This window comes from Porites lutea, chromosome 9 (genome assembly GCF_958299795.1).
Source record: "Porites lutea chromosome 9, jaPorLute2.1, whole genome shotgun sequence".
NCBI lineage: Eukaryota > Metazoa > Cnidaria > Anthozoa > Scleractinia > Poritidae > Porites > Porites lutea.
This window is the reverse complement of record NC_133209.1, coordinates 7,377,108-7,397,107: the sequence shown is the minus strand read 5'-3', so window position 1 is coordinate 7,397,107 and position 20,000 is coordinate 7,377,108. Positions and strand designations below refer to the sequence as shown.

Genomic DNA, 20,000 nt, shown 5'->3' with positions numbered 1-20,000 from the left:
TTGCCTCAATTATATCAAAGTTTGAACAAATTCTATGAGAGCGTTTTCGAAATATTTTGAAACGAAGTTTTAAGCATCATAAAAACAGTGAAATAGCATGCTATCCACACAATAAGCTAATTTTTTAAGAAAATGATAAGCTTTGGAAACGCGGCTTCATCTTATAGTGGTTTGATTCCATTGAAAACTGCGTACAAGAAAAGAGGGGAATTGCTCTGGGCGATCGCGAGTAAGAAGAATTTTATTAACTTGCATTCCTCTGCTTTTGTTACAGTTTCTGCACGTAGTTTGGTCCATGCCTACAAATTTCGCTCTATAATTTTTTTTATAAATTTGACAATCCCGAGATCAATTGCCAATAAATATACCCTGCAAGTTTCAAGAACATTAAAAACAGAGAAGGCTTTTAAATAGGGCCTCAAATATAAACAATTTTGCCCCCAGGTTTTGTGTTTACAAGTGAGCGTTCTCATTATTCACTGGCATTGTTTCCAAGTTTCATATGCACGTGCACATTTAGCAAAAAGAAATAAATTTGCATCAAAAAGAGCTCTCGATTACCTTCGGAAGAAATATCCGGAATATGCTAATAATTGGCTTGTGTCACAGATAGCAGTGAGAGCCGAGAAGGTGAACGTCACGGCTTACCGTGTAGAATGCAATACTTAGTTATCTTACTCAGGTTACAACATCACAGAAACTCTCACAAAGAGTTGATGTGATGTTATAATATATCACTAATTTCTTTACCAGGTTATTAGATTTAACCGAGGGTCCTTTTTGATGCAAATTCTATCTTTTTGCTAAATGTGCACGTGCATATGAAACTTGGAAACAATGCCAGTAAATAACGAGGACGCTCACTTGTAAACACAAAATCTTGGGGGAAATTGGTTATATTTTAGGCCCTATTTAAAAGCCTTTTCTGTTTTCAATGTTCTTGAAACTTGCAGGGTATATTTATTGGATCTCGGGATTGTCAAATTTATAAAAAAAATTTATGGAGCGGTTTTTTGAAAAATGCGAAATTTGTAGGCATAGACCAAATTACGTGCAAAAACAGTAACAAAAGCAGCTGAATGCAAGTTACTAAAATTCTTCTTACTCGCGATCGCTCGGAGCAATTCTCCTCTTTTTTTTGTACGCAGTTTTCAGTGGAATCAAACTACTATGAGATGAAGCCGCGTTTCCCAAGCTTATCATGTTCTTAAAAATTTTAGCTAATTGTGTGGATAGCATGCTATTTCACTGTTTTTATGATGCTTAAAACTTCGTTTCAAAATATCTCAAAAACGCTCTCATAGAATTTGTTCAAACTTTGATATAATTGAGACAATTATGGCAGGTACAAACTCCCTTAAGCGATTTCTTAAAAAAGCTCTTGGTACAGAGAAACACAAAGATAAATAAAAAACGTAATGGCGTCGTTAGGTTGCTATGGCGACTCCCATTGCAATAAAACCCAGATCATAAGAAATTTTCGTCTTTATATAATACAGTTGTGGTAATCTTTTTTCCATGCCTTTACTCTTGGCGACGTAGTTAATGCTCAAACTTGGGAGGTATCCCCCCAAAAAAATCCAGTCGAGCCACCTTAAACTCGATCGGAAATCAAAGTCAATGCTTTTTGGAGTAAATTCTACCTGGTTCGAGCAAGAAAGCATCGAAGAAGCCCGGGGGGCCACTTAGGTTAATTTTTGCTGGGTGTGTGCCGCTTGCCTCTCAGAACCCCTACCCCATTATAGTCTATTTTGTGGCCAAATATAGACCTTATCTTAGTCACTTTTGGGAAAATGTAATTTTCGCGATCCCAACTTATTAACTTTATGTTTAGGCATCTACCTTATAAAACCTTTTAACTTGGTCATCCTGAAATGAATGACATTGGTTAAACGAAATGAAGTAAAAATCCTCCCATTTTTTAAATCCCTACCTACCTGAAATTTCTGATCCACCAAATCCCGAAAATGTGCGATCCCATTCTAGTAACTCCAATGAAAATGTAACCCCATTATAGTAAATCTAGCCGTGAAAATGCGACCCCATCCAGCGGCACATTCCCATTAACCCCCCGCCCCGTCGAAGAAGAAATAGCGGATATCCTTACCGATGACAAATAACAACTCGTCCTCATGGGCTGTCAAGATTTTTCTCTCTGCATTTTTGACTTGATTTACTAAAAAAGTATTTATTTATCGTTTTTTGAGACCTAGCTTTTAGCCTTAAGCGATCATCTTGGGGTTTCTGTCGTGAAGATGCGAAGGTGAAAAAACCTATCTTATTGCACCAGAAGTCAAATATGTCGCTTGTAACCAATCGATTCAGGGCTCCGAAGGATCTTTTATTTGTGAACCTATCAGACGAAAGTCCAGATTCTGGACTACGAGCAGACGACGTGTAAAGTAATTTATCAGGCGTCCTTTTCCCCTCGTCTCCCAAACAAAACGGAAAAAAGGACCGCCTGATCGCAGGTTAAGATTGACGTAGAAACTCAATTTTGTAGACCTCCTGAAGGGGTTGTAAGTGAGATTTCGCACTCGAAACATAGTGTTGTGCTCTGTCCTTATCGGCAGCCTAAATACCACACACTAATTTTATTATAGGCGTTCCCCTTCAGCAGGATCCGCCTGGAGTCAAACAAAGACAGTGTGGAGTATTTGAAGTCACTTGGAAGCCACCATCCCTAGACTCTGGTGGAGGTCCTCTAACTGGCTATCAAGTCCAGTTAAATACGTCAAGAGATAGAAGTGGTGGCTGGCGCAACTGCACAGCCTTCGTTTCAAATCATAGCTGCTTGTTCACAGACCTGAGCAGTGAGACAGAGTATCTCATTCGAGTCCGAGCTTTCAATAAGAAGGGGCCAGGCCAATGGGCAGACACTTTAGAAACAACGGATTTAATTGGTAAGTATTTACATCTTAATACTGTTGTATTACACATAGTTTTAGTTTGTGGTCCTTATATACTTATTATAGCTTCTTTTACATCTCCCTTCAAGATTTATCTCTATGTTTATCAATTCATGCAGTCATTCCTTCCTAACCTACCTAGATAAAGTTAGTAAGTGGCTCATGTCTAATCAGCTTACCCTGAATATTAATAAAAACAAGTTTTTTTTTTTAATATAGGTAGCAGCCAGCGCTTGAAAAAATTGAATTCAATCTCAATTACCACTGATGATAAGAGTATTGAAGAAGTTAGCTCCTTTTCTTACTTGGGTGTGGTTATCAATAACCATCTAATAAGTTGGCAAGATCAATTGATTATATCAGTAATAAGACAAATAAGAAATTGGAACTTCTTAGACGTATAAAATATTGTTTACCACTGGAGGATAGGCTTATGTTTTTTAACAGTTACATCCTACCTATATTCGACTAATATATAGATTTAGCCAGGGCTAAAAGCGAGGCTCCCATTAATATATTTATAATTTAAATCAAACAATAAACTTGTATTCCACAATTCAGTTAACTTTAGAGTACATAGCACATTCATGTGACTTTTGAGGGAAAGGCCTAGTGATTTTAGAGAAAAATAATTTGCAAACAGTCCAAGAGTGAGCCAAATCTTACATCGAATTGATATCCTCATATGTACACCCAAAAATAGCAATCATCTTCGATAACATTTAGGAGCCATAATGGCTCTTGATCACCGTAAGATTAATTATGCCTGGAAAAAAAATCAGGCCGAATTTTTTTGTGTTCGACAAGTTTACTTTACAAAATCTTGTCAAAAAACCGAGTGCGTGTAAACCAACCTTTTATACAATTTATACATCACATCTGAGGTGAAACAGTACCATGAGGTACTGTTTTTATCATACAGGCCTCGGACAGAATGCAGTATTTCACAAGTTTGCAACACAAATTGCACTCATTCAACATTCAGGACGATCGAAGCACGCGTGGGCTTTTTAAACCGTTAAAAAAATTTCCAAAATCACATATACGGCCAGCCAGTTCTCACTGTTCGAGCTGTAGCGAGTGTTTGAACGAACATACTAGAGTTAAGCTGCAACATAATAAAGAAATTATTATGTTTATTCAGTTTTATTAAATGGTTTTATCCATGTGTAATCTTTAAAAGCGCCGGTTTGATAAGCGCGGCATTTTGAGTACTCCTGCAAGCGATGTTCACTGAACGACTGAAAACAAACGGCACGGCGATTAAAATTACAAGAGAGACTACCAACAATCAATAAAAGAAATATAATTCGGTGAAACATATACAGAGACAACGTTTTTCATTCACGAAGACAAGTATTAAAGTGTCTCTAAAAATCCTGAGTCTTCAAGCTTAAAGCTTAGGTTTATGTTCTAAGCCGGCTTCCCGGAATTTACTTTTTTCAAAGATGAACTCGAGGCAAGAAAATCGCTCAAAGCTTTCTTTTACAGCCAGAATTATAACTGAATGTTCTTCAGAACGTTTTCTTTCTATTTGCGGTAAGAAAATGTCTAAAGGCTTTTTAAAGTTCTGTAAGGTTATATCAAACCTGATTCTTGGTCATATCAAATTGTCTCAAATCTTACAAAAGTGCATAGACTACATAGCCGCATAAACTGCGCTCGACTTCATTAAATTAGATATAAAAAACAAACATCAAACACAATAATTACTGAGGCTTACCATTCGAGATGCAGCTCCTGAAAGGTATCAAGGAAGGCTAGTATCGCCTCAGACTTTTCAACCCTTACGCATCAAGCAAGGTGAAAAGCGAAATCGATGCCATTCGAAATCGGATTTCCGACTTTGACAAGTAATGTATTAATTTCTCAACCAAAAACTAACTAGCCATGAATAACAGAAGACTCCTGATAACAGCTGAATTTCATTTTGTGCATCCAGTGGAAAAAGACAGTTAAAAACATCACAAGTGGACACAAAACTCTGTCAGCCTCAGCTGTCAAAGTAATCAAGATTCAAGATGCTGCATAAATTTTTCTCATGAGCTCCCCTGTCAAATTTTGACCAATCAGAGCATAAAAATTGCACGTAGAGCGTGACCAACGCGTGACCATGGTGACGAAAGTCAAAAGCAACTGCCTTCCCTGCCTGTAATAGCTGGCTGAATTTTCGCGTCCGAGGTCAGTTTTAAATCAAAATTTTAATTGTGCGGCACAAAAACAAAATATATTTCATACGAATTAAAAACAATAAAACTTGAGCCTGCGATCATTTGAAAACTAGTAACTTGTCAGCGGATAACTTCAAAAAAATACTCGACCTCGATGGGTCAACACCTGAGCCCGCGATACGGTCAAGTGATACTGGTCAGCGGATACCCTGTTTTGACAGCTGTCAATTGATCACAACATTGATGTCCAATGGATGTGTGCATTATCAGTTTTCCTGTGCTCTTAAATTAGCTAGAAAGTATGAGATTGAAAATTGATTGCGATCTAGTAAAACAACTGGTCAGCGGACAGCTTCCAAATAAATCACGTCACCTTGATGAGTTGACACATGAGCCCTCGATATGGCAATGTGATACTGGTCAGTGGCTATCCTGTTTTGACAGCTGTCAATTGACCATGTTGTGAATGGCCAATATAAAAGACATGGGTTTGCCAAGACATACCTGAGACACCCCTCCCTTCCTTTTGATATTCCCCCCTACCCTACCCGTACAATCTGTAGACGCGTACGTACGTACGTACGTACGCTCGGTCAGTCACGTGACAACCAAACGAAAAGATTGTCGTTATTATTTCTTCATTCGTCCTCCTTTCTTTTCACAATATTAGCATTCATTTTCTGATTGTGTCATGTTAACCTTTGAGAGTTTTCATTTATATGGTTACCCCTCTGCTTTACCTTTAACCCCAATTAATTGATTTTTCTTCACTGATAAACATCGTTTTGTTTGATGGAGATAATTAATTCATTAGTTTATTATAGGACCGCCTGATGTTTCCGAAATAATAAACAATGAAACAGAAATCCCTGGGATGAAACCCATTGTAACAGTGCAGTGGACACGCCCAAACGACATCTACTGCAACATCACCATGTATTCATTGCGCTACAAAGTAGTTCAACCAGCCACCGAGAAAATAACGAAAATAATAAATACCACCAACGCCAGTTTAACAAGTTTAAAGCTTGAATTCCAACACAGCAAGAAGTATGAAGTAATTGTCTTTGCTTGGAATAACTTGGGACGCAGTAAAGGAAGCACAGCATGGGAAGTGAGAACAGCACAATGTAAACACACTTTCTTTGGTTAAATAATTAAATAAATATAGAGAGCCACATTGTGTTGCTTCTTGGACTTGTGTGTTTGAGCCGCCATGTTTTCAAAGATCGACGAGCTTACCTGCTTCGAAATTGAAATATTTATTTTAGAATACGTTATTTTTCTGACATGCAATCAAACTCTTATCCCACATGGATTTTTAACTTATTAGAGTATTTTGGAAAGAATATTATTCGTTTGAATAAAAGATTGCGACGCCCAGTTCCTTACAAAACGATTCACTTCAAATTCATATCGGCCAATAACACTACAAAAAAAACCTTACCCTGTGTAATAAAACACATAGCATGGGTCCAAGTAAGCAAGTAAGGCATGAATATCTCATGAGGAAAAATTTCTTGCTAAGAGTGAATCATGATGATAACAGGAAAAAAGCTTTCTGAGGTTGTGGCACTGCCAATTAAAGCACCATAGCCTCATTAAGACTTTTTAGAAGCCAAAAACAACGGTTGGTAAAACTGTTAGCAGGAAATCTCAGTCGAATTGGTTAAAGATTTTAATGCTTTCAGAATTTCTCTCACCGTATAAATCTTTTTTATTATTTTTGTTTATTTATACTAAAACTGCTTTCACTTTTAATAGATGTTCCATATCCCGTTACGCTTTTGGATTTAAAACGAGGCTGTAGCTCTATAAACTTAACTTGGAGTCCACTATCACGTGACGCCGAAGGAGGAATGGTGACAGGGTACCTTGCACAGATAAAAGCGGCCAGTTCCGAGGAACCATGGACAACAAAAAACGTTTCTCGGTTAACTCAGTCATGTCTATTTACCCATCTTAAGCCAAATAGCGAGTACCATGTAAGAGTAATGGCGCAGAACAAAATGGGATATGGTTGGCCTTCTGAGATGTCAAAAGTATCTACGATTCAAGCAGGTGTTTTGCGGCAAAAATTTGTCAAGTGTGACCCAATTTGTAAAACCGATCCCATGACTGTCTCTCCAAGTTTTAACTAATCCCGTGGGTTGTGCAGTTGTTTTGCCCATCTCAATTACAGACGAAGCTCTCGTAAGCGATCGCCTTTGTAATTCGTAAAAGTCCTCGCACTCCTGGGGCTGGATTCATTTACTAAAATCAAATTGGAATCTGTTATCAAAGCAACCATGTGATAAGGCTATTAGGGACGGTCGCTTACTAGTTGGTATATGTTATTAATTACCCATTCATCCTTTTTTAATTACATTATCTTATTCAAATTTAATGGGATATTAGAGCCGGATTATGTTATGTATTACCCTAAGTTTGATCACATGCTTAATTATAGTCAAGTGTTGAACAAGTAGTCGCATATGAGAACTTAACATCAAAGAAAAAGACCAGAGGCGGTCGATTAAAGGGCTTTTCGATATACAGTCTACTCCCGATGACTCGAACCTTTAAGGGAAACCGAAAAAAGTTCAAGTTATCGGGAGTTCGACTTATCTGGAGCTCGAAGCAAATAGCCGGAAGTAAGGGAAAAACTAGTTTTTACTGTACAGTGAACATTTTAATCGCATTTAATTGTAGAAATGGTAGGTGAAAATTGAAAGATACTTCTACATCATAAATCAGAACGTAAACGTAACAAAACGTAGCCTAAATAGACCATGCGTTTACTGTTTTAAGAAGTAAAGCTGTTTCACGTTAGGCTTGTGACCAGGGCGTAAGAAGCTAGGGCGTTGAAACGCTCATACACGCTCCCTGGTTCAGCTGTGATGCGGAGTAGGACTGTAACTAGTTCGCTTTCCGCTCTCGATCCGTTGCCAGGGCAAGAAAAATGGCGCCGTCTAGCTGGAGGTAGGTTCGGATTTATTGCTTTATATCTTAAGATCGCTGTAATCTATAATTAGATTTTATATTTGGCGTATTTCTATGTGATGTACAGAAAACATTTAGGTCATATTTGATAGTTAGTCTTACAAGTTAAGGTGTTTTTTCGCCTTTTATGTTTATGTAGTGTCAAAATGGCCTATCGAGTACAACAGGTTGACGGTCGCGTTTTATCTTGCCAGTCAAAACCAAATGATAATAAACGGCTACAAAAAAATATGTAATGATTTCATAAATTTTGTTTGTGCATAGAAATTTTTAGAGTGAACTTTTATGAACCTTCATGGTATTTTCACTTCTGAAATGACGACTTCATATATGTATGGCTATAGCAAGGGTTTTTTTTGTACGTTAGCGTTAAGCTTGTTAGTAAAATATAACATTTCAGTCGCCCAATTTAGCGATTTTGCATTTTTTATTATACACTAAGATGATAAATAATTTTATTTAGTTACAGAACCACGACCCAAGAAGGTTCTGACTATTTTTAAAGTTCTACTAGAAAATTGCATTCGAATGATCTCGTGTGACAGTACTGCGGTAAATCTAAAGGTTGTATTGCACAGAAACAGAATGGATCCTATGGAGAAATTTGCTTACAAATCCCCACAAAGATTCCACTGTAAAACTAAATCATAGAATGTGTTTGTTATTATAATTTTTTGCGGGACAACAGTGAGTGCAAGGCCTAATAAGACTACTAGAACACACACTAAAAGATAAACGAGTTCATAATACTGATATTAGGAAGAAGAACATGAAGAGGTCTTAATTTGATTGCAAGTAGAATAAATTAAGACTGAGTAGCATTGTATTTTTGTCGTCAGTCAGCTCTCAGATGGAAACTATTGGGACTGGGACAAAATGTCTGTATTAATGGACAGTATAGAGAGTCAAAAGAAAATGACTGAAGAATAGTAGAGACCAGCTCGATTTCCTGGAGCTGCGTTATCTTTTGATTGTACTATTGTATAATATTTGTAGCATTATATCCTCTCTCTCTCTCTCGCTCTCTTAATATGATATATTGTAGTTGCAAGGAAACAGGAAAGTATTTTTTTAATCAAGTTTGATTAAGCCTGGCTGCAATTAATAAATTTAACCAAGAGTAAAATTGAATCATACTGGACCTGAAGTATACAAGTGTGCTAGGGTTGCTGGTCACACTAACAAGTTTCTTTTTCAATGGTTTGATAGCTGTTACACGTCATTTCTATTTCATTTGTGCATAATTCTGTATAACTTTCTTGTTTGTATATTATATACTTTTGAATTTGTATGTTATATACATGTTTTATATGCATCTGTAAGATTTATCTCCTGGCAATGCCCGGTTTCAATGTAAGACTAGTGAATGTTTAGTTTCTTTTAAGTTTCTTAGTATGTCTTGCATGGGTAGTTTTCAATGACCATTTCATTACAAAAAGCTGTCATTATCAAACAATAATATTTTCTGGGCTAGTTATTTGTGTTCTTGCAACCTCTTTGTTGTTTTTTCAAGGGTAGTGAATTATTTGTTTTTCCACATACTTATTCTTCATTACACAGTAGTATTAGTGTGCAAGATAAAAAACTAATGATGATTTTATGATATTTTAAATTTACCCGGAATTTACTTTTCTCAATCTGTCCAACAGTAATGCTCAATATTGGATATAGCTCAATAAGGTGTTTAGAGAAGAATACTGATGTACACCAACAAATCCAAACTTTGATAGTGAAAACAGATCATGCATCTGGCCTTGAAACTGGGCAGCATAAAATAATGCCATAGCAGATGGTGAATAACACAACTTGATAATAAACTGAAGTAGAGAACCGATAATATTAGTCTAAATATATTATGTCAGTGCTATCATCTAAGTTGTGATGCCATTTTCTTACCAATAAGGCACAAGATTAAGAGGTCACGGAGTTGGAACTATATTCAATACAGATATTTGTTCTTGGGGGGAAAAAATTAAACAAAACAAAAAACGAACGTGAGAAAAAATAATTTGTTCCTTCGCTATTGCTTGCAGCCAATTAATGACACGGGGTAATGGATAACGTCCGCTGGATAATCTCTCTGACGGTCCAGTATAATGTCTGCCATCTTGTTTTGTCTCTTCGGTAGCACCCAGACCCTTGCATCACAGCTAGATCGCTCGACCCCGCTCGCTCGTGTCCTAGCTTCTTACGCCCTGTTTGTAAATTATATGCCTACAACACGTTAGTGGGAGATTCAAAATTCAAAGTTTCGGACGCCAGTGCACTGTCTTCTTTTCTTTCTTTTTCGAATTTTTAAGCGATCAAAGTTAGCGAGTTATCGAGGGTAAAATTACAGAAATGATCTGAGGCGAGACAAAAATTAATTCGAGTTAGCAGGATGTTCGAGTTATCGAGGGTAAAATTACTGACAGTAAATCTATGAAAGAAATCCAGGGGAAATCGATTTTGGTTCGAGTTATCGGGATTCAACTGTAAAGATTTTAGTCATAGTTCAAACAGTTCTGGTCGTAACTACAGCTGGTAGCTTACTAGAGTGGAGGCAAGGAAGCTTCAACTTGCTTAGGGATTTCTTTAAAAATCATAGCAAAGAGCCACCTTGATCTCCAGTTGCTTTGACGACGACAACAACAACAACATCCACATTTACACTTCATTTACGTTGTTAATATGCTCTGCCATACGGCTAGTTTTCAGGTATCCCATGGGTAAAATTAGGCCAAAAATTAAATTAAACAGATTAAAATTTGAATCACAAATTGATAAGATTAAATACCTTAACCTGAAATTATGATTTAATAACAAAAGTTGACAACAACAACAAAAACAACAAGATACCCACAAGCTTTAAGACACAGGTTGGAATGTTCTATTAGCTATAGGATAATACATGTTCTCGTCTTCTTATTGTTATGTCGTGTTTTATAGGTGTCCCTAACACGCCCGTGTTCAACGTTATATCGAGCAAAAACGAAAACGAGTGTGCTGTCCTTGTACAATGGAAACCATCATCAAGTGCCTGCCCTGTACTATTTCATACAATAAGCTACAGACGACAAGGTGAAAATGACTGGGCCAGATTGAATATTACAGGAAAAAATACCAGTAGCCAAAAGATCGAGACAGAATGTTCTACGGAATATGAGTTCCAGGTCTTGGCGTGGAATGAAGTGGGACCGAGCCCCATCACTACTAAGACTTACACAACAGAAAGGGATGCAGTAAAGAATAATAAAAGAGGTATATAATTATGCATACAATGTGCAGGTCATTGTATAGAGCGTTTTGATATGACTTCACGGCGGCCATATTGAAATTCCACTGAAAGGGACAAAACGGCAGCCATGAAAGTGTTCCAACCAGTCTTGCGAGGATTAAATTGACTTTTCTTGTGTAAATGCTTGCTTTTGCTCCAATTATTTTGCATAGATGCTGGGCACATGAGTGAAAACACTCCATACATAAAGAAGGTGTTTGAGTGTATCACTCTAATGAAAAAAAATATTTACAGAATGATCCTGCTCATATTTTCCACCACTAGACATGTATTTAGAACGACACTTATGGATTGATTATTTATCTAGTACAACACTATTGAAAGATTAAATTAACTATACAAAAGAATAAATACAGTCCCAAGAAAGTTGTAACGCTATTCTTTGTCAAGATACATACTACAATAGACCCCTTTACGGTTGCGAGGGCATGCTGGGTAATCAGGACAAGATGGTGAAAAAATCAAAAGTTTGTATGAGAATACAAAGTCTTTTATTTCTTGCTTATTGAATATATTTTTCACTTGCCCTTTAAAAATTGTAAGTAATGAGCTTAAAAAAACTACACACTAAACCTGGAGTGCATAGCAGTCCTCTGTTGCTTTTTAGAAAACCTGAGTTCTTCCATACATTTTTTTTATTTTTTGTGTTGTCGGATTGAAGCGACAAAGGACTTTTGTGCACTCCAAATTTAGTTTATAGTTTCTTTAAATTTATTAGTTAAAGTTTGCAATTCCCATACAAACTTTTTAATTCCCTGCCATCTTGTCCTGATTACCCAGCATGCCCTTACAACCGTAAAGGGGTCTATAGTTTATATTTAGGTTTTAATTTCCCGCGTAATGAACACAACGTTTCCTTCAAAATTCTCCATAATTTATTATCTTGTTACACATCGGGGCCAGGTCCGAGTGGTATAGTATGACAGCATCTTCTGGAGTTCTCGCGGCCAATACTAAGACACACACCGCGATGTTCCAAAAATAAATTGTTGATTTTAGAAACGTCAAAAAAATTGAAAGATGAGATGCTCTGGGGAAAACAAAACTACAACCAGACAATTGAAACTTAAACATCAAGAATCAAAACGGTCGATCTCATAGCAGCCAATGTAGATACTGAAAGCGAAAAATTGTTATATTTAAAATTACAGGTATTTCTCTGGAGTTTATTCTCATCTATACCTTCGCCGGTTTACTTACAATCCTGGGAGCTGTACTGCTGGCAGTGTGCATCAATCAATACAGAAAGAAAGGAAACCAAGCCACTACGAGGTGTGTAGGTACAATCTGTTTTAAAATTTTTCTTTTCCTTCATTTCAAAAGACGCAATATATTTCCAAACATACCAGTACATTTGCATCCACCTGAGCCGTGTAGTCTCTTTTGCCCTTCAGAATACATCTCCTTTGTATTCTACATAATTCATTCTTGTAGAAGAGCTCATCACGGTGAAGCTGCGCATCGGAACGCCACGAGTGAGAAAATCTGGTTACCTAGCGATACTTAAATTTTGTTCGGCCATTTTTTTCAAATTTGATTAATTATATTAGCGTTCTAGTTTTTGAAATACAGTCGAACCTCAACTAACGGCCACCTTTCTACAACGGCCACTTTTTTGGAGGACAGTTCATTCACTGACTCTTGTTTAGACCTCTCTACAACGGCCACCTGTCTTCAACAGCCACTTTTTTCTGTCACCAAGGTGGCCGTTGTGGAAACTTTCAACTGCAATCCATCGTTTTTAAACATTATAGGACTGCAAATGACATCCAAGTTTTAGACGGTTGTGAAATTCCTCCAATCAGAACAGAATTCCTTGAATTGGTGGGTGAAGGAGCATTTGGAAAAGTTCACAAAGCGACACTAAAGGACGGTTTGGCGTACTTTGAAGACGAGCGAGACTGGGCTAGCAGGCCTAGAAAGCAGAAAATTATTGCGGTCAAAGAACTTTTTGGTGAGTTTAAGTTTGAAAACTGACTTTTCACTTCTTGTTGCAAGTTGATGTTCAGCATTTATTTACCACCAGCGTCGTTACAAGAAGTGTCCAAAAGCCTCTTGATAATAATAATAAATTAACGGCGCATGAAAAATAATGTGACATTAAAGCTCACATTGTGAATTAAAGTGGATGTGTAAAAGTGAAAGTCATTAAGTGGGTTACTAGCGCCAAGAAATCTAAGGACAATAGCGGCCTGTTATATCTTTGCCCCAACAAGTCAGTATATCTTTACAGAATTTCACTTTTACGGAAGATGTAGTTGTGGTGATCAATGATTTGTTTTTTCTTTCTTGTACCCAACTATCCTTGTTGTCGCCAGAAAACGCCAACGAAGAAGAGAAAAGGGAATTTATGGATGAAATAGAGCTCATGAAGAAGGTTGGAAAGCATCAAAATGTTCTGAGTTTCTTTGGGTGTTGGACCACAACGAAACCAATTCTACTCATGATAGAGTACATCGCTCATGGAGATTTGCTTCATTGGCTTCGACATAAAAGAAGTCAGGTATTACAAATTAAATAATCATCAACTGATAATGTATGCTTCTGTTCAGTTATAGGATCACACAATACCACTCACAACCGTGAGAGTCGAACTTAGGGAGAGACATCCTGATTTTAAGATTAACCAAACTGACGTTATAGTGGATGTTCTTGGAGGATACAAAGGACTGGGAGAGAAACGAACCCCCTTTCTCGGAAAAACTGCAACAATAAGATCCAGAGTGTTAGCGCCATGCAAGAGACTATCTTGTTGCATGCTATTAGAATAATTAAACGTGTGGTAGAATGAACTACTAGTCTATTCATTTCATTCATTCTAAGTAAGATTGACGTATGTACACTTCTGTGTAGATATCTTAGTTTTGCTTATTATATTTTTATTCTTTTGTTATCCAAAAGCAACTTTTAAAAAATGGTGAAAGGAGTTTGGCTCTGCCCCTCCCTTTATGATATGTACAAACAACAGACAAGTGTCAATAAAAAAAGAAAGAAAAAAAGGAGAAGAAGAAGAAGAAGAAGAAAGATAATAATAATGATAATAATGATAATGATGATAAAAATACTACTACTACTACTACTAATAATAATAATAATGATGATAATGATGATGATGATGATGATGATGATGATGATGATGATGATGATGATGATGATGATATAAGTTGCCCGACTTCTTTTCTGGCATTTTGCAAGGACTTTTTTTCCTTTTTTTACAAGAAGCGCGTGTCAAAGCTTTTTCTTTTTGCACTTTTAGCACTTTTATGAGTCTCTTTAGACAACAAGGTTAACTATTTACCTCAGAGCCAGATATTTCGCATACATATATAGTAAGCCAAATCAAATCAGGATTCATTATGTCTTGCTTTATTAATTTTTTTAAAGTTAACTCCTTGAATACATCGATCAGAAACAGATGCTCCACTATACTACATCTGTATACCACTAGCGTTGTTTTATACGTATTAGGGAATAATTCGAGCAATGATTGATTGAGTAACATTAATATGTAAGTCGTTAGTTTTTAGTTAGTATGACGGATGTAAAGCTACCATGTTTTGATGTAGAAATACTGTCAATAAATCGTTGTTATTATTTATTTATTTATTTATTTTTTATGTCGGCTTGATTAGATAACCAGTTCTATGCTAAAAGTCACACCAGGGGCTGCCAAAGACACAGAGCTGTATGCTGGGACACCGACGTGGAACACGAACGCGATTGGTGATCAGGTACATAGCAACGACTTGAAATATTGTAACTTATAATTCTTTTTATTAAATTCTTATTTTGAAATAAAGCAAGTCCTGTTAACATTTAGATTTTTTTTTTTTTTGTTAGCTCCAATACGTTAAGGCTTAAGAATCACTTTTTAAACAGTCCCCAAAATTGGTTTCATTAAAGTAACCACTATTAATAACTCTTTTATTATTTTTAATGTGTTACAAGAATTACAACTGCAAACAGAACATGCAAATGCTTATTGAGGCAAACATATACCCCGTCTTGAACCTTACAAAGAACACAATCCCTTTTTAAAAACTATACTACAGCTATCGACTGTTATCGCCCTTAAAGAAATTGCAAGATTTTCTGTTTTATATTATTATTATTATTATTATTATTATTATTATTATTATTATTGATATCAATCCATAAGAAGTTTGTGAGAACTTGAAATTAGCATTATATTTAGGTTTGAAAGCTTATATGCGTCTCTAAACACCATAAAACACCCCACACCACCCCGGCTTTACTTGTTTTTAACAAGGACCTTTCTATCATAAGTGATACGTTATGACTGAACCATTCAGGATGACGTGTCAACTGAAAAGAAAACAGTTACCTTGGGAGTACCGACAGTGAAAACGTGTTCTGCTATTAACGTGATTGAGCAAAACGGCGGTGATTTTTATCGCGAAGAGGAATGCAAAATCGAAATGCTGGTATCTTCGGCATCAAATCAGGTACATCTCAAAGTTTTTTTTTTTTTTTTCATCTTTAAATGATCTAGTAAGCCTAGTAACCCTATTAAACCATCCACCAGTCACTTTTTGATATTTGAGACAACACTTTTTCTCTGAGAGTCAAGGTTATGAAAGTTACTGAGCTTGCAGTAGGCAAAATACTATTCCAATTAAGATGACTTTGATTACGTCAGAAACGTTTTAAAAAGCCAGAGAGAATAGGGCCAAAACTAATCCAAATCAATAGGAAGATCCTCAAGTAATTATAAAATACTGCACAACACACTGTACAAAACAAGAACATTTAAAAAGATCAAAGGAGCTGACGTTTGTAGAAGGCCCTAAATGTAATAAACGACCCTAAATGTAATAAAGTCCTAAATGTAATAACATTTTGTCCTAAATGTAATAAACTCTTAAGTTGCAAAGTACGGTAATTACTCAAATAAGCGCCGCATTTGGAGGGGGGAAGTTAATAAGCGCTGCGGTGCTTATTGGCGTAAATACGGCACTAAGAGGTATTACTATTAGTATTTGCATGAGATGCATAGTTGTCTCGAATTCTTCCAACCCCTCGAGTGTTTATATCAGGCTATGCAAAACACAGGAAAAAAGTTTTCTATTGCTTAAATATTGCTTTTTTAGAAAAATACTGTTACTTTGCCGTTTAACTTTTTTCTCCAAAAATGCGGTGCTTATTTTAGGGCGGAGCTTAATACCATAGTAATACCGCTTAGTACCGCATCTACACAAATAAGTGCCGCGGCGCTAATTAACCCCCCACCCCTAATGCGGCGCTTATTTGAGGAGGGCACTTATGCGACTAATTACTGTAATTGGCAACTTAAGAGTTTATTACATTTAGGGCAAATTGTTATTACATTTAGGACTTTATTACATTTAGGACAAATGTTATTGCATTTAGGGTCGTTTATTACATTTAGGCCTTCTACGACGTTTTGAGCGCCAGCCTTTCCATAGAAGGACATCAAAATCTGATTGCCATCATGTGAAAACGTCATATATTATGAATACAATTTCGAAAAAAACCGCGACGTTTATATTGGTAAATATCACTAGTTAAGTTGTGGGAGTGTTAACCTTATTCAAACCGGGGGGGATAACTAAAACAAAATGAATAACTTCAAAACTGTTTAAGCTACATGTATGACCACCAAACTTGGTGACATTTCCTTATAAATTATCTGGGAATATTTTAAAGTTATCGTGACGTGTTCATCAACATTTACGTTACCATGGCAAAACCGTTATGACAGCCTTTTTTTTTTCGCAATTTGCTTTTTTTGCTGCAAAAAAGGATTTATTTCTATTTTTACTTATTGAATAATAGTATTATTATTTAGTAACATCTTATCAAATATATTATAACTATTAAATCAAATACACGCTTTACCCTCTATTTGGGTATTTTTCACTTTGAGGGGACAAATTGATGCAATTTGCATACTGTTAAAAAATTTAACAATATGACGTCATAATGACATCAAATTACGTCAATATGTCCATCAAAGGCTCCGAGATGTTGGAAAAATTGAGTAGATTAATCTGTGTTATTTTTATGTCCAGCCGAGCTAGCGACGAAGTCGCGAGAGGTCGATTTGTCTCGCTTGAATGAAATTAAGGTTTTTATTTGCGTTTCGCGCCAAAAATAGGGAGTGGCGTGACTCGTCTTCGGGGTTTCTGGTTACATTTCAGGGAGTCCTTGACTTCATTGATTACACTCCGACAAAAAAAAAATCTAATCTAATAATCTAAGCTTCGAATCGTCGAGGAAGGCCATTACAGAGGAGAAAGGAGGGATAAACCTCAATAAGATGGCACGCGCGCGCTACAGATCGTGATATCGGCAAGTAGAAGAATCACATTACAATTCCCGCCATATAGTCAAAATAAACGATTGAAAGCGTATGAAGCTAGCTCAACAGTTAGACTTTACCCAGCATCGGTTGGAGCAGAGACAAAAACATCTCTCCCCGACAGATATGCTTCGATTATTTTCCTCTGATAGTCATACATATTCAGAATATCCCGTGGCCTCGAGAGCATCGTTTATTATATAATATCGCTTTCGCAATCGACCCTGTGATGGAATTTCAACTGCAAGTCACGTTTCAGTGCGCTTTAAATTACTTGTGAGTGACAACTTTATACCCTTCTCTGACTGGTCTAAGCGCAGCAAGGGTGAGAACCAACAACAAACTGAATTTACGTATGTCGTCGTCCCTGGAATTCGACACCGGGCCATAATGATGGGAGACATCGTTAATACCGAACTGTCTCTCTGAACTTTAAGTGTATGCCTTTGTTCTTCTATGACCAGATAAGAAATGGTTGCAACTTGAAAGAGTTTTTGTCCGACTTTGTCCTAATGCAATTCGCGTGTTGCCAAAAGTTTAAATAAACTGATTATGTTCATGCTGTTTTCCTTTCCTTTAAGAGAGTCGCTTGATCTATTGATAAAATGTCTTTAAGTATGAGAAATTGAACTATGAGGGATAAAAAAGTGAGTTCAATTTTAGTTTAGGCATGAACAAAATTAAAAAGTAAAACTCGCGTTGACATAGACTGTGGGGCCCTCAATTTGGTTTGTGAATGTTTAACTAATGTTATTTATTATCTAGGAAGTTGCGGAAACAAGCAACTTGCCGGGGACAAAAGCTGAGCCTTGCATTGTTGACATGATGCAACAAGAGGAAGCTGATTATGACAGTGAGGATGATTGCAATATACCCTTGATCGTATTTTCCCTACCAAATCACGCCGAGGTAAATAACTTTTTTAAGTTGAGGACAAAACAATAGTAGCTTCCTTCCTCCTCAAAAAATCTTTTCCACTTTTAAGACATCTGCGGGTCATCTCCAGGTTCGAAAATGTTAGACGCACTTGCAAAATTAGAGTTGAAATAATAATTATGATTTAGCAATGCAGCATACAAAATTTTTAGTATTGTTTCGCTTATAATTATCATCACTGAAGTAATTGACCCTATGACATCTTTTTTTGAACCCTAGGAGGGCTTTATTTGTTTATTTTTTAAACCACGTTTCGGGGCGGGGGCTTAATAGAGAAGATGGCTTATATTTGAGAGAGGGTCTAACCTAATTTAGCAAAGATGATGGTATAAGGCCTTTATAAAGCCGCTAGGACGCAAAGTGGAATCCCAAGTATATGAATTTGGAGGTCTCGAGGCGAAGGTCAAGCAAGCAAATCGGAACTTTTAACACTTGAATGCGCCATACCGGATTAGTCCACATAAAGTGCCTAATCAGTTTATCATTTATTAATTTTGATATGAAAAATGATAGGGGAGAAGAAAGAGGGAGCTAATAGGAAGGGTTGGGGGGGGGGGGGGGGTATTTATAGAGGATTTACGGTATCTGCAAATTATCACGTGAATTATTTAGGATACAGAGCGAGTTGAAGACAGACCAAATAATTCCGAAGCAAGTGGGGGACCTTCGAGCACTCCTGACGGCAAGAAAGAGCAAGGAGAAGGTGATTTTGACGATGACGATCAATGCAAAATCCCAATGACAGTGTTCTGGTCGTCGATCCAGGAAGAGAATGCTGCACCAAAGACAGATGAGAAAGAGTGTGATAACGATTGTGAGACGTTTCATCCAACTGACGCGATGTCTTTTGCATGGCAGATAGCACGAGGAATGGTGGGCTTATTTAGATTTTTTTGTGTTTCTCTTGGAACCATGACCGGTTCACATTGCAGCCACCCGTAGAATCTTTTGATTTTACAGATGGTGTATAGTTTTAGTTTAAAGATGAATTTAACGAGAATAAGTACGCGTTACAGAAAATGAACAGATTTCGGCACCATAGAAAATTTGATTTCATCATAAGTTTCTTTGTGCGATGTTTAAATGGATATAAAAATGGGTACCACCATTTTCTTTTTCTTTTCCTTTCTTTTCCTTTTTTAGAGTCAATTCTTCGGAACCTCTGTTGTTATACTTACTACACTTTTTGCTGTTCATTACGAGAAAATACGTAATTATTTGCGTGAAACGGCGACCAATAGTGCGAAGATACATTCATTAGCGCGAAAATACGAACATTTACGCATAAATCAGATTCAATTACGATTTTTGCATTTTAATCAACATTCAATAACACTATTGTGCATTCATATGGGTCATTGGGCATACAAAAGAGAAAAGTA

At 36.7% G+C, this 20,000-nt stretch overlaps 1 protein-coding gene across 1 annotated transcript in view; it reads left to right on the top strand.

The window, feature by feature from the left end:
• LOC140948821 (angiopoietin-1 receptor-like) overlaps window positions 1–20,000 on the top strand; it is a 40,454-nt gene that overhangs the window by 9,957 nt on the left and 10,497 nt on the right. Inside the window, exons 3-12 of the mRNA XM_073398096.1 lie at window positions 2,604–2,903; window positions 6,845–7,141; window positions 10,991–11,302; window positions 12,491–12,611; window positions 13,094–13,293; window positions 13,658–13,842; window positions 14,972–15,070; window positions 15,653–15,805; window positions 18,448–18,591; window positions 19,231–19,491. Of these exons, the coding sequence (XP_073254197.1) occupies window positions 2,604–2,903; window positions 6,845–7,141; window positions 10,991–11,302; window positions 12,491–12,611; window positions 13,094–13,293; window positions 13,658–13,842; window positions 14,972–15,070; window positions 15,653–15,805; window positions 18,448–18,591; window positions 19,231–19,491 (2,072 nt within the window). The remainder of the gene's footprint in view (window positions 1–2,603; window positions 2,904–6,844; window positions 7,142–10,990; window positions 11,303–12,490; window positions 12,612–13,093; window positions 13,294–13,657; window positions 13,843–14,971; window positions 15,071–15,652; window positions 15,806–18,447; window positions 18,592–19,230; window positions 19,492–20,000) is intronic.